Source organism: Aethalodelphis obliquidens, unplaced genomic scaffold (genome assembly GCF_003676395.1).
Source record: "Aethalodelphis obliquidens isolate GAN/ISIS:26980383/991018 unplaced genomic scaffold, ASM367639v1 scaffold2, whole genome shotgun sequence".
Lineage (NCBI taxonomy): Eukaryota > Metazoa > Chordata > Mammalia > Artiodactyla > Delphinidae > Aethalodelphis > Aethalodelphis obliquidens.
In genome coordinates, this window is record NW_020837946.1 from 33,787,144 (window position 1) to 33,802,351 (window position 15,208).

A 15,208-nucleotide genomic window follows, 5' to 3' on the forward strand; every position below is an offset into this window, starting at 1 on the left:
GTCTATTTAGGTCTTCTGCCCATCTTTTGATTGGGTTGTTTGTTGCTTTGTTTGTTTTTTTGAATTTAGCCACATGAGCTGTTTGTAAATTTTGGAGACTAATCCCTTGTCAGTTGCATCGTTTACAAATATTTTCTCCCATTCTGTGGGTTGTCCTTTCATTTTGTCTGTGGTTTCCTTTGCTGTGCAAAAGCTTTTGGGTTTAATTAGGTCCCATTGGTTTATTTTTGTTTTTATTTCCATTACTGTAGGAGATGACTCAAAAAAGATATTGCTGCAATTTATGTCAAAGAGTGTTCTGCCTGTGTTTTCCTTTAACAGTTTTATAATATCCACCCTTACATTTAGGTCTTTAATCCATTTTGAGTTTACTTTTGTGTATGGTGTTAGAGAATGTTCTAATTTTATTTTTTTACATGTAGCTTTACATGTAGCTGTCCAGTTTTCCTAGCACCATTTATTGAAGAGACTGTCTTTCCTCCATTGTATAGTCTTGCCTCCTTTGTCATAGAGTAATTGACCATACATGCATGGGTTTCTTTCTGGGCTTTCTATCCTGTTCCATTGATCTGTATTTCTGTTTTTATGCCAGTACCATACTGTCTTGATTACTGTAGCTTTGTAGTATAGTCTGAAGTCAGGGAGCCTGATTCCCCCAGCTCCATTTTTCTTTCTCAAGATTGCTTTGACTATTCAGGGTCTTTGTGTCTCCATAAAAAATGTATCTCCTTAAAAATTTTTAAGATTTTTTTAAATTCTAGTTCTGTGAAAAACGCCACTGGTAATTTGATAGGAATTGCATTGAATCTGTAGATTGCCTTGGGTAGTATAGTCATTTGACAATATTGATTCTTCCAGTCCAAGAACATGGTATATCTTTCCATCTGTTTGTGTTATCTTTGATTTCTTTCATCAGCATCTTATAGTTCTATTTCAGAGTATAGGTCTTTTTTCTCCTCAGGTAGGTTTATTCCTAGGTATTTTATTCTTTTTGATGCAATGGTAAATGGGATTGTTTCTTTAATTTCTCTTTCTGATCTTTCATTGTTAGTGTATAGAAGTACAAGAGATTTCTGTGTGTTAATTTTGTATCCTGCAATTTTACCTAATTCATTGATGAGCTCTAGTAGTTTTCTGGTAGCATCTTTATGTGTAGTATCATGTAATCTGCAAACAGTGATGGTTTTACTTCTTCTTTTCCAGTTTGGATAACTTTTATTTCTTTTTTTCTCTGATTGCTGGGGCTAGGACTTCCAAAACTACGTTGAATAAAAGTGGCGAGAGTGGACATCCTCATCTTGTTCCTGATCTTAGAGGAAATACTTTCAGCTTTTCACCATTAAGTATGATGCTAGCTATGGATTTGTCACATATGGCCTTTATTATATTGAAGTAGGTTCCCTCTATACCCACTTTCTGGAGAGTTTTATCATAAATGTAAGACCAGATACTATAAAACTCCTAGAGAAAAACAAAGGCAGGACACTGACATAAATTGCAGCAATATCTTCTTTGGATCTGTGTCCTAGAGTAATGGAAATCAAAAATAAATCAATGAGACCTAGTTAAACTTAAAAGCTTTTGCACAGAAAAGGAAACCATAAAGAAAACAAAACGACAACCTACAGAATGGGAGAAAATATTTGCATATGATGCAGCTGACAAGGGATTAATCTCCAAAATACACAAACAGCTCATGCAGCTCAATATAAAAAAAAAACCCAATCAAAAAATGGGCAGAAGATCTAAATAGACATTTCTCCAAAGAAGACATACAGATGGCCAAAAGGCACATGAAAAAATGCTCAACACTGTTAATTATTAGAGAAATGCAAGTCAAACCTACAATGAGGTATCACCTCACACCAGTCAGAATAGCCATCATCAACAAGTCTACAAATAATAAGTGCTGGAGAGGGTGTGGAGAAAAATGAACCCTGCTACACTGTTGGTGGGAAATGTAAATTGGCACAGCCAACTATGGAAAATAGTATGGAGTTTCCTTAAAAAACTAAAAATAGAGCTACCATATGATCCTGAAATCCCACTCCTGGGCATATATCCAGAGAAAACCATTGTTCAAAAAGATACATGCACCCCTATGTTCATTGCAGTGCTATTCACAATAGGCAGGACATGAAAGCAATATAAAAGTCCATCAACAGATGAATGGATAAAGAAGATGTCATACATATATACAATGGAATATTACTCAGTCATAAAAAAGAATGAAATAATGCCATTTGCAGCAACATGGACAGACCTAGAGATTATCATGCTAAGTAGAGTAAGGGAGAAAGATAAATATCATATGATATCACTTACATGTGGAATCTAAAAAAAAATGATACAAATGAATTTATTTACAAAACAGAAACAGACTGACAGATATAGAAAACAAACTTATGGTTATTGAAGGGGAAAGGTGGAGGGAGAGAGAAATTAGGAATTTGGGAGTAACATGTACACACTACTATGTATAAAATAGATAAACAACAAGGACCTACTGTATAGAACAGAGGACTATACTCAGTATTTTTGTAATATCCTATATGGGGAAAGAATCTGAAAAAGAATATAATATATATAACTGAATCACTTTGCTGTACACCTGAAACACAACATTGTAAAACAACTATACTTGAATAAAATAAATTTTAAAAAATATCTTGTCTGCAAAGATGTGTGATGGACAAGGCTGTTGCAAATGTTTCCTCCCAGTCTGTAGGTTGTATTTTCATTTTTTTATGGTTTCCTTTACTGTACAAAAGCTTGTAAGTTTGATTAGGTCCCATTTGTTTATTTTTGCTTGTATTTCTATTGCCTTGGGAGACTGACCTAAGAAAACTTCGGTATGATTTATGTCAGAGAATGTTTTGCCCATGTTTTCTTCAAGGAGTTTTATGGTTTCATGTCTTATATTTAAGTCTTTAAGCCATTTTGAGTTTATTTTTGTGTACAGTGTGAGGATGTGTTCTAAATTCATTGATTTACATGCAGCTGTCCAACTTTCCCGACACCAATTGCTGAAGAGTCCATCTTTTTTCCATTTTATATTGTTGCCTCCTTTGTCAAAGATTAATTGACCAGGGCTTCCCTGGTGGCGCAGTGGTTGAGAGTCCACCTGCCGATGCAGGGGACACGGGTTCGTGCCCCGGTCCGGGAAGATCCCACATGCCGCGGAGCAGCTGGGCCCGTGAGCCATGGCTGCTGAGCCTGCACGTCCGGAGCCAGTGCTCCGCAATGGGAGAGGCCACAACAGTGAGAGGCCTGTGTACTGCAAAAAAAAAAAATTGACCATAGGTGTGGGTTTATTTCTGGACTCTCTATTCTGTTCCATTCATCCATATGTCTGTTTTTGTGCCAGTACCATGCTGTTATGACTACTGTAGCTTTGTAGTGTTTTCTGAAGTCTGGGGGGGTTATGCCTCCTGCTTTGTTCCTTTTCCTCAGGATTGCTTTGGCAATTCTGAGTCTTTTATGTTTCCATATAAATTTTATGTGTATTTATTCTAGTTCTGTGAAAAAAGTCATGGGTAATTTGATAGGGATTGCATTAAATCTGTAGATTGCTTTGGGTTGTATGGCCATTTTAACAATAGTAATTCTTCCAATCCAAGAGCATGGGATATCTTTCCATTTCTTTGAGTCACCTTCAGTTTCCTATATTAATATTTTATAGTTTTCAGTGTTTAAATCTTGGTCACCTCCTTGGCCAGGTTTATTCCTAAGTAGCAGACAATATCTTAACTGCATCCAATTTTCTCCAGGAGTACAGGTATGACACCTTCTTCCAAGGTGATTTATTTGACATACTCATTCAGGACATACAAATATTCACAAAGGAGTTTATGAAAGGGGATGGGCCATTGCCCCACACCTAGTGCAAAGCCTGACATCTTGACTAGATTCCTAAAAATTATTCAGTAAACTGAGAGCTGCTCCATTCTTGACACTATCAAGAAACAGTTTTGAAACTCTTGGCACCTACAACATTAAAATAAGCCCAACATATTTTGGGGTTCTAGAAGCAACAGGTCTTATGTCTTTAATCCATTTTAGGTTGATTTTTGTGTATGGTATGAGATAAAGGTCAAATTTCATTTTTTTGCATGTGGATATCCAGTTGTTCCAACACCATTTATTAAAAAGATTATTCTTTCCCCAGTGTGGATTCTTGGCATGCTTTTCAAAGATCAGTTGACCATATATGTGTGGGTTTATTTCTGGGCTCTGTGTTCTGTTCCATTTTCTATTCTGTTCCATTGGTTTATATGTCTGTTTTATACAAGTGATATACAGTTTTGCTTACTGTAACTAACAGTCAACAAAATGAAAAGGCAACCCATAGCTTGTGCAAAAATATTTACAAATTATATATCTAATGAAGGGTTAATATCCAAAATATATAAGAAACTACTACAACTCAATAGCAAGAAAACCCACATAACCCAATTAAACAACAGGCAAAGGAACTGAACAGACATTTCTCCAAAGAAGGCATGCAAATGACCAAAAACAAAAAGGTGCTGAACATCACCAATCACCAGGGAACTACAAATCAAAAGAACAATGAGATTTCACCTCACACTTGTAAGGATGGCATTTATTAAAAAAAAAAAAAAAAAGGATAAACAAGTGACAAGTGTTGGCAAGGATGTGGAGTAAAGGGAACCCTTGTACACTTGGTGGGAATGTAAATTGGTGCAGCCACATTGGAAAACAGTATGGAGGTTCCTCAAAAAATTAAATATAGAACTACCAGATGATCCAGCAATCCCACTCCTGATATATTTTCAAAGGAGTTGAAACCAGGATCTCAAAGAGATATTTGCCTTCCCATGTTCACTGCAACATTATTCACAATAGGCAAGATATGGAAGCAACCTAAGTGTCCATCAGTGGATGAATGGATAAAGGGAATGTGGTAAACATACACAATGAGTATTAATCAGCTGTAAAAAAGAAGAAAATCCTGCCATTTGAGACAACATGGATGGACCTTGACAGCATTATACTAAGTGAAATAAGTCAGAGAAAGACAAATGCTTTATGATTTCACTTATATGTGAAACCTAAAACAAAAAAACTAAACTCATTTGTACAGAGAACAGATTGGTGGTTGCCAGAGGTGCATTTTGGGGGTGGGTGAAATGGGTGAAGGTTGTTGAAAGGTACAAACTTTCTGGTTATAAGATAAATAAGTCCTTGGTTTGTGATGTATAGGGTGGTTAACAATACTATGTTGTATACTTGAAAGTTGCAGAGAATAAATCTTAAAAGTTCTCATCATAAGAAAAAAATTATAAATGTGTGGTGATGGATGTAAACTAAGCTTATTGTGTAATCATTCTATAATATATACATATATAAAATCATTATGTATACTTAAAACTAATACAGTGTTGTATGTCAATTATATTTCAATGCAAAATAAATAAAAAGTTTTTAAGCATGTAGGAAATTTTAGAAGTTACAAACCAAAAATATAATAATAATGGCTTTTATATTTACCTACATAGTTACCTTTTCTGGATTTCTTTGTTAATATGGGCTTGAGTTACTGTCTAGTATGTTTTCTTCCATCCTGAGAGACTCCCTTATCATTGCTTGTAAAACAAAAATAATAGTGACAGACACCTCTAACTTTTGTTGATCCAGGAATGTCTTAATTCTTCTTCATTTTTGAAGGATGGTTTTGCTTGTTATATAATTCTTGGTTGACAGTCTTTTTCTTTCCACTGTCTACTAACTTAACATGGCTTGTGATGAGAAATTGGCTGTTACTCTTATTGAAGAATTTTTATATGTGATGAGTCATGTTTTTTCTTGCTGCTTTCAAGTTCTCTCTTTGTCTTTTAGGAGTTTTATTATGTCTTGGTGTATATATCTTTGAGTTTATCCTCCTTGAAGTGTGTTGAGCTTTTTGGATGTGTAGATTCATGTCCTTTACTAACTTTGGGAAGTGTTTGGCCATTATTTCTTCAAATATTCTTTCTGGCCATTTCTCTTCTCCTTTGACTCCCATAATGTGTATGTTGGTACACTTGATTGTTGTCCCCAGGGTCCTTTAGGCTCTGTTCACTTTTTTCATTCTTTTTTTCTTCCTGCTTCTCAGGCTGGATAATTTTAATTTCCTATCTTCAATTCAGTGATCCTTTGTTCTATCTGCTCAATATGCTGTTGAACTTCTTAAGAGTTTTTCATTTCAGTTATTGTACTTTCTGATCCAGAATTTCTATTTGGTTCCATTTTATAATTTCTATCTCTTTATTTACATTTTGTTTATATATTGTTTTCTTGATTTCCTTTAGTTGTTTGCCCATGGTTTCCTTTTGCTCTAAGAGCATATTTAAGAAAGTCATTTTAAAATCCTTGTCTATTAAGTTCAATATCTGGGCTTCCTCACAGGCCATTTCTGTCAAGTTTTTTCCTATGAATGGGCCATATTTCCTATATCTTTGTATGTCTTGTGATTTTTTGTTGGAAATTGGGCATTTTAAATATTATAATGTAACTCTGGAAATTCTCCTCCATCTCTAGGGTACTGTTGTTGATTTTTGAGGGCTGTGGTCACATGTTTCTTTAGTGACCTATCCAAACTATTGTTTTGCAAAGACTGTAAATTCTTTGCCATTTGTGGTCAGTCACTGAAGTCTCTCTTCCGTTATCTCAGTGGCCAGCTAATGACCTTACAGATTTCTTAAAACACCAAAATTTAGCTGCCCCTTTTTGCATTAACCAGTCCCTGGTTGCTATAAGTTTTGTATTAGATTATGGAGTTTGAAATAGTTGATCTGTGAGGCTTTGACATTTATATTTGTTTCAGTGAAGGGACCAATTCTTTGAGCACCCTACTCTACCATTTTCCATCATATCACTTCTCCATTCTCCTTTGATATATGCTTTCTTTTATGTTAATATTATTTTTATTTTACATTTTAAGTTACTATTTTTGTTTCCTGGGGCTTAGGGGAGTAAGAAGAGATCAATAATATACAAAGTAGTATCATGTACTTTTTTGATGCTTGCCATTTCCTACCTCAACAACCTACTACTACAATGTTTCAGCCATGCAAGTTATCTCACCACCTGCAGGTGTACTGGTTATATTAGAAATGAATTATTTTCCTTATATAAGATAAATCCAAATGGTAACATTAGATTTCATTTTATTATTATTTACAGCTATCAATAATGCTAAGTTTAAAAATTATATTGATATTTAATTATTTTTTCTATTCACTTTTTCTGGTCTATTTTTACTTCAGAGTTCACATTGTTCCTGTAGCACAGTGAATGAAAATTTAAATATCGCTAATGGTTTAGGTAAGTTATTATTTGTATATATGGTTGTAATTTTCAAATATTCAGTGAAATTGAGAACATAAACTCATGTAAAACAATTACTATCAAGACTTTCCTTCAAAATATAAATTACACTATGATGTTTATGATTACTGGCATGAAAAACCTATGGAATTACAATATTAGTGGGAAATCAAGCAAAGCAAAATACAGATGGCCTTAAGATCCTAGGTAATATTTATTTTACATGCATTATTATATAATATTACTAAACCATTTAATACATTTATCTGTGTTTACAAACGTTCTGGCTATCTATAGATCTATCTAGTGAAGTTTTTCTAATTCAAGGAATTGTTCTGTGATATTGTTATGGAGACCCATTTGACATATCAGTAAACCCAAAGATAATCAAGATAACAACTAGTACAGCATGAGCATGGAACAACCAGATCAGACAATGCTGCTGGATCAGAGTTCTGGAAGTCCCCTGCTGTGTCATGTTGGGGTTGAAGGAAATGGGAGATTCCTAAGGGAATCAAGATAGCCAGGGCAATGAATCTAAGATGGATACTTGGATATCTTGAGGCAGCAACTTTACAAATTAGTACAGAAATGTTTTGATATTCAACAATTGGGACAGTTATGACTGTGTAGTAACCGAATATCCATCCAGAGGAGACTGTAGTAATCTAATTAAAATGAAGAGAAAATAAGAATAAAACACTTGACAGGGAGGATGAGCAAGCAGGCACGTTTCTTTGTAACATGAAAGCATCCTTGAGTAGTAGAGAGTGTTCTCCAATTAGGAACTTATGGGGAAATAGAAGATGAAAAAATATATTTAAAAAAAAAAGACATACAGGGAAAATATCAGATGAAATTGTAACTGAGAAGTGTATTTTTAGAAGAAAGTCCCCAAAAGGGAAATTTGACTTATCTTGAATAGTTGAATGTCGTGAAATGAAAATGATTACAAATTAATGTTTTAGCCATATATATGTTTGTTTTTATCCATATGCATACATATGGATATGTATTTATATATCTGTTCTACACAATAATAACAGTTCTAAGAATATATATTGGGGTACAGGAAGCTATTTTAGAACAAAGGATGTCAGTTCCAGGAATACTTTAAATGTCAGGAAAAATTTAAAGTACACCTAAATTACTATTTATTTTAGAAGAGAAAGTGACCATTTGGAATAACATTCATGAGTAATAAGAGAGTACCTATAATATGATGCCTCCAAAACTTTCATTCTAATATCCTTTGGCGTCTTCTAATCATAAAAGAACTTTTGGAGTAAATCTGCTAGAACAGCAAGCAAGCTCCTTATTTTATTATTTCTGACTATTGCTTGAAAAGGGGAAATAGTGTATCAAATAATAGAAAATATTGTTGGGGGGTAAACCGGATCTCACCCCTGCCTTGCCACTAATTAGCTCTGGACCTTAGGCAACCACTTGTCTTATAAAAGCCTCAATTTTCCCATTTTAAAAATTAAAGAATGGAACTAGATACTAAGAATAAATATTTCAGTACTCCCTTGCAGTTTCCTTATATTGCCTTATAATCTTCATAACTTTGTAGACATTTCACATACATTAATTTATTTAATCTTCATAAATACAACCCTGTTAGGTTGACACTATTATACTAGTTTTATAGATGAGGCAACTGAGGCATGGAAAGGCTGAGTAGTTTGACAATTCTGTAAAAGAAGTCTGTGAAACAAGCCAGTGGTCCAATCTCCTCTGAAGAGTAAAGAGCCTTTATAAGCAGTGTCAAATCAAATACAGAATTGGAAAGAACATCTATGGTGTATCTTTTAAAAAGTAAATGCTTAGGGAGGAAAACAGGGCTTATTTTCTTATTGTTCACTCCTATTTGCTCTTGGGCAGGTCATAACTTTTCTGGATCTTTTTCTCATTTTTAAAATGAGAAAGATGGTTTTAAGACTGTTTGGTCTCCTATTTCTCTAGAAGGCTATATTCCTAAATTTATGTCTGAACAGAGCCTTTTAAAAACGATTCAAGGTTCCTAAATATATATTTTAAATGATTTTATTATACTTTGCATTACACTCTTCAGTTTATTTACGTAGACCAGTCTTATATAATTAACCTAATTCTTCTATAGATACATTATATAAGATAAAATGCAGTATATTAAAGTTTATTTAGTAAGGTTCAGCACTCTTGCTAAATTCCTTGAATTATCATTACCTTTAAGCAAATTAGAGGCATATGCCTAGCCCAGTTCCTTTGGAGCTACTTTCATAGATACCCTCTGACTCCTGATATATATGCACATATTTTTAGCCTAGCACCACAATTCATTGAAGAATATGGTCGTTCCACTCCGTACTTTTATAAATTCTTTAAGTTTATTACATAAGAATCCTCTCTAGGGTCATGAATTGAATTAAGGAAATATAGAATTACTCATGAAATGTATCTAGAATGTAGATTGTCTGTCCACACAGCTTTACAGAGTTGGGTATGTATAGCAAATGAATGATGGAAGATTACCCAAATGACTGCTAGAGGATAGGCTAAAATGAGGCTCCAAGAAGGATTAGTAAAAGCAATCTTTTAAACATGCAGTCAAGCATAGCTCTGATAAGGTGCCTAATCTTTAACAGCCACAAAAACATTCAGAACCACCTAGAGTGCAATGGCGATATTTTTTTTGTTTTTACTTCATTTCTTGAACTGGCATTGAGCCAGAAAAGTAGAAGTGTTCAATACATTGACTATAATCTGACTACAAGACAATCTTTGATGTACATAAAGTATGGTGCATGATGACATTTAACTTTAATAACTTTATGTATTTTAACAATGCTATTCAAATTAGTAGTCAGAGTTACTAGATGACAGACCCAAGGGTGCAGTGTGTCAGGGGTCAGAATAGAGGGAGTAGTAACGATGGTAACAATAACAGCAAAACTTCCATTCATTTGTGCTTATTATGTCCCAGACACAGTATTAGATGCTTTAGCCCTTTAAATCACACAATCCTATGAGAGAGGATCTTTACCCTTTGACAGATGACAAAACTGAGACAGAGAGAGGCAAGATAACTTGTCCAAATTTAGATGGTTAGTTGTTGCAGAGACTATTTGAGTCTAGGCAGTCTGGCTCCAGAGCCTGTGCCCTTAACTGCTATGCTACATAGTCATTCGAGACATGTCTGAAGAACATGCTTGTCAAATGCCACAAGTGCTAACTTAATTATATCATTTTTTCATTCTTTTTCAGATGAGTTAATACAAGATAAGGCCTATGGACAGAAAAATACAAATAGAAAAAGAAAATCAGTAAGTAGATTGATATATCCTTTAAAAACCATTGTTAACATTTTACATTGTTTTGAATTAATTTTTACTGAATATTCTGTCATCAAGAAAGCACATACTTTATTGAGAATTTATTATAAGTAAATTTTATTTATATTATTAATCATAGTTTATTATAAATTATTATAAAGCAATATAAATATAACATTAACTTCAGCAGGTTATAGTATTTAATTCTTCTGCCTCTCCCAAAATGGCTGTTGTTTAATGGGCAACTCACAATAGCACCAGGAAAGCATAGACTATCTTTGCCCAGCTGTTGTGACATGAACAATTTTACAGAAGCCATTCTCCTCATCCCAATTTTCCATTAATACTTGAAATGAACTATACTGGATTCCTTTTTTTACACCTTGAGAATTTTCAGTTGTTCAAGATTCGGCTGTCTAAATGCCATGCCAGGCTAACAGCAGTACTTCACAAATGGAACAAGGGTTGTGTGGCTTGGGATGAGGATTGGGCAAGAAAGAAACACTGAGATGAAAGGCGAGAAGAGAAAGGAAAACTTGGTCTACTTCATATTTTGCACTCAGTAGGTATGAACCATGCTCACACAGGGGAGAAGATTCTAAGCCCTTAAAGAATTGTCAGTACTTTTCCTCATAATTTTTAATGACTGACTCCTTAATCCAAGACATTGGAACCCCCATGCTAATACTATTTTGTAGGGAGTAGAATTTGATATAAGAGTGTCTTGGACTACACGCAGAAGGGTTTAGTCACTTTAAAGACAGAAATCCCAATTGTCCAGGACATTACTGATCCTAATATTCAATCCAGTTGTCCCAATAAGCCATTAAAATGTCCTGGAAATTTTAATATTTTGCTATTCAAACTACTTCTTCCAGGCTTATTCATCTAAAAATAGCACAAAAATCCCATCTGATTACTGGCCTAAAATTTATTTAGGAAAAGAGTGGCATAAATCTACCAGGCATTATACTGTTATAGAAAGAGTACAAGATTTTGAGTCAGAAGACTTGAATTCTGGCACCAGTCCCTTCACTATTAGCTGGAGGTTAAATGGGAACAAACCTAGTTGAATGAATCTGAGGTGGATTTTCAGTAGATGAAGCAACCCTCACACAATTTTTCACCTTCCATTTTATTCTTCCATTTATTATCGCAGCCCTAGCAACCATCCATCTTCTATTTCTTCACGAAACAGGCTCTAATAACCCCACAGGAATCTATCTGACATAGATAAAATTCCGTTTCATCCATATTATACAGTCAAAGATGTTTTAGGCACTTTACAACTAATCCTAGCATTACTAATACTAGAATTATTCTCACCCGACCTGCTAGGAGATCCAGACAACAATATTCCAGCAAATCCTCTCAACACACCACCCCATATTAAGCTAGAATGATATTTCCTATTCGCATATGCAATCCTACGATCACTTCCCAACAAACTAGGAGGTGTACTAGCCCTAATCTTCTCAATTTTAATTCTAGCATTCATTCCAATATTCCACACATCCAAACAACGAAGTATAACACTCTGACCTCTCAGCCAGTGCCTATTCTGAGTATTAGTAGCAGATCTACTAACATTAACATGAATTGGAGTACAACCCATAGAACACCCCTTCATTATTACCAGACAGCTAGCATCCATCTTATACTTCTTTTTAATTCTAGTGCTAATACCAGTAGTTAGCATTATTGAAAGTAATCTCCTAATATGAAGAGTCTTTGTAGTATATTTATTACCCTGGTCTTGTAAACTAGAAAAAGAGAATAATGTATCTCCCCAGGACTCAAGGAAAAAGCTCAAGCTCCACCATCAGCACCCAAAGCTGAAACTCTACTTAAACTATTCCCTGATAATTGTTATGGGACATTTCCACAATCTTAAAGTACCATGTCAGTATTAAAATAACATTTTCCTCTCCCATAAATAGCTAATGTATTTCATGCATATGGTATATATCCACGTATATAAGTACATACATATTATATATATATATAATATATGATATGTGTAATTGTGCATTAATTATCTGCCCCATGCTTATAAGCATGTACATTATATTATTGATATTACATAGAACATAATGGTATTAATAGTACATAGTACATTAAGTCAGATCAATTCCAGTCAACATGCATATCATATCCAATAGATCACAAGCTTAATCAGCAAGCCACGTGAAACCATCAACCCACTTAGCATGTGTCTCTCTTCTCGCTCAGGGCCCATGACTTGTAGTGGTTTCTATTAATGAACTTTATCAGACATCTGGTTTTTACTTCAGGACCATCTCACCTAAAATCGCCCACCCTTACCCCTTAAATAAGACATCTCAGTGGGCTAATGACTAATCAGCCCATGCTCACACATAATTGTGGTTCATGTATTTGGTATTTTTTAATTTTTAAGGGGTGCTGTGACTCGGCTATGGCCATCTGAGGACTTAACAAAGTGAAATAAATTGTAGCTGGACTTAATTGAATATTATTAACCAGCATCATCAACCATAAGGTGTTATTCAGTCAATGGTTACAGGACATAAGGAAATTACACACATGTACATGTGCATGTACATGTACATAATTACATGCACATACACGTACACATTTATTAAATAGGTAAACGCCCTGCTTAACAAATCCCCTTACCCCCCACTAAGCCCTATGCTCCATATGCCTATGACACCCTACCAAACCCCAAAAACAAGGTAAGAAACATACAAATACATAGAATTTAATTAATCTATCCAACAAAACACAGACATTTCAATACTCAAGTAAAATAAATCCTAATCATACCAATAAATTATGTAGATATATACCACTTATATAGACAGACATCTCCCTAGATTTATCAGCCACTTTTATTAAAATTAAATTTTAAAATTCAACACTAAATCTAATATAAAATACACAAATTAATCATGTACACATTACCACATAATCATGCATACAAACTCAGCCTGTTAATGCAGTTAAGACTTAAAGCAAGGCACTGAAAATACCTAGATGAGTTTACTAACTCCATAAACACATAGGTTTGGTCCTAGCCTTTCTGTTAGTTTTTAATAAAATTACACATGCAAGCATCCACACCCCAGTTAGAATGCCCTGTAAATCATAAAGATTAAAAGGAGCAGGCATCAAGCACACTACAATAGTAGCTCATAATGCCTTGCTCAACCACACCTGCACAGGAAACAGCAGTGATAAAAATTAAGCCATAAATGCAACTTTGACTAAGTTATATTATCCAAGGTTGGAAAATTTCGTGCCAGCCACCGCGGTCATTTGATAAACCTAAATTAATAGAAAACCTGCATAAAGCATGTGACAGAATAAGTTTTCAAAAAGTTAAATTCTAACTAAGCCATAAAAAGCCATAGCTAAAATAAAAATAAACTACCAGTGACTTTAATATTTCCTGATTACATGACAGCTAAGACTCAAACTGGGATTAGATACCCCACTATGCTTAGCCCTAAACTCAAATAATTACAATGACAAAATTATTCACCAGAGTACTACTAGCAGCAGCTTAAAACTCAAAGAAGTTGGCAGTGTTTCATATCCCTCTAGAGGACCCTGTTCTATAATCAATAAACCTCACCAACCCTTGCTAATTCATCTATATACTACCATCTTCAGCAAACCCTAAAAAGGAACAACAGTAAGCATAATAATTATACATAAAAACGTTAGGTCAAGGTGTAACTTATGGAGTGAGTAGAAATGGGCTACATTTTCTATTTCAAGAATATATTTCTTTTTTTTCAATTTTTTTTTTAATCTTTTGGCCACGCTGCACGGCATGTGGGATCTTAGTTCTCTGACCAGGGATCGAACCCGCAGCCCCTGCATTGGCAGCATAGAGTCTTAACCACTGGGCCACCAGGGAAGTCCCAAGAATATATTTCTTATTACACAAAAGTTTTTATGAAACTAAAAACCAAAGGAGGGGACTTCCCTGGTGGTCCAGTGGGTAAGACTCCATGCTCCCAATGCAGGGGTCCCGGGTTCGATCCCTGGTTGGGGAACTAGATCGCACACGCATGACGCAACTAAGAAGTCTGCGTGCCGCACCTAAGAGCCCGCATGCTGCAACTAAAAGATCCCTCATGCCACAACTAAAGATCCCGCGTGCTGCAACTAAGATCTGGCACAGGCAAAATAAATAAATAAATATTTTTTTTAAAAAAGGAGGCTTTAGTAGTAAATTAAGAATAGAGTGGGGCTTCCCTGGTGGCGCAGTGGTTGAATCCGCCTGCCGATGCAGGGGACACGGGTTCGTGCCCTGGTCCGGGAAGATTCCACATGCCGTGGAGCGGCTGGGCCCGTGAGCCATGGCCGCTGAGCCTGTGCGTCCGGAGCCTGTGCTCCGCAACAGGAGAGGCCACAACAGTGAGGGGCCCGCGTACGGAAAAAAAAAAAAAAAAAAAGAATAGAGTGCTTAATTGAATAAGGCTATGAAGCACACACACACCGCCCATCACCTTTCTCAAGTATTAAAATAATCCTCTATAATCTATTAACAAATACTAATCATATGAGAG

The 15,208-nt window shown here is 35.1% G+C and overlaps 1 protein-coding gene and 1 long non-coding RNA gene across 2 annotated transcripts in view; one reads left to right on the forward strand and one right to left on the reverse strand.

The window, feature by feature from the left end:
- CATSPERT (catsper channel auxiliary subunit tau) overlaps positions 1–15,208 on the forward strand; it is a 130,710-nt gene that overhangs the window by 72,718 nt on the left and 42,784 nt on the right. The window contains 2 exon segments of the mRNA XM_027124067.1: positions 7,272–7,329; positions 10,579–10,637. Of these exon segments, the coding sequence (XP_026979868.1) occupies positions 7,272–7,329; positions 10,579–10,637 (117 nt within the window).
- Positions 1–15,208, reverse strand: part of LOC113629560 (uncharacterized) — a 53,981-nt gene that overhangs the window by 3,727 nt on the left and 35,046 nt on the right. The gene's annotated exons all lie outside the window — the stretch shown is intronic.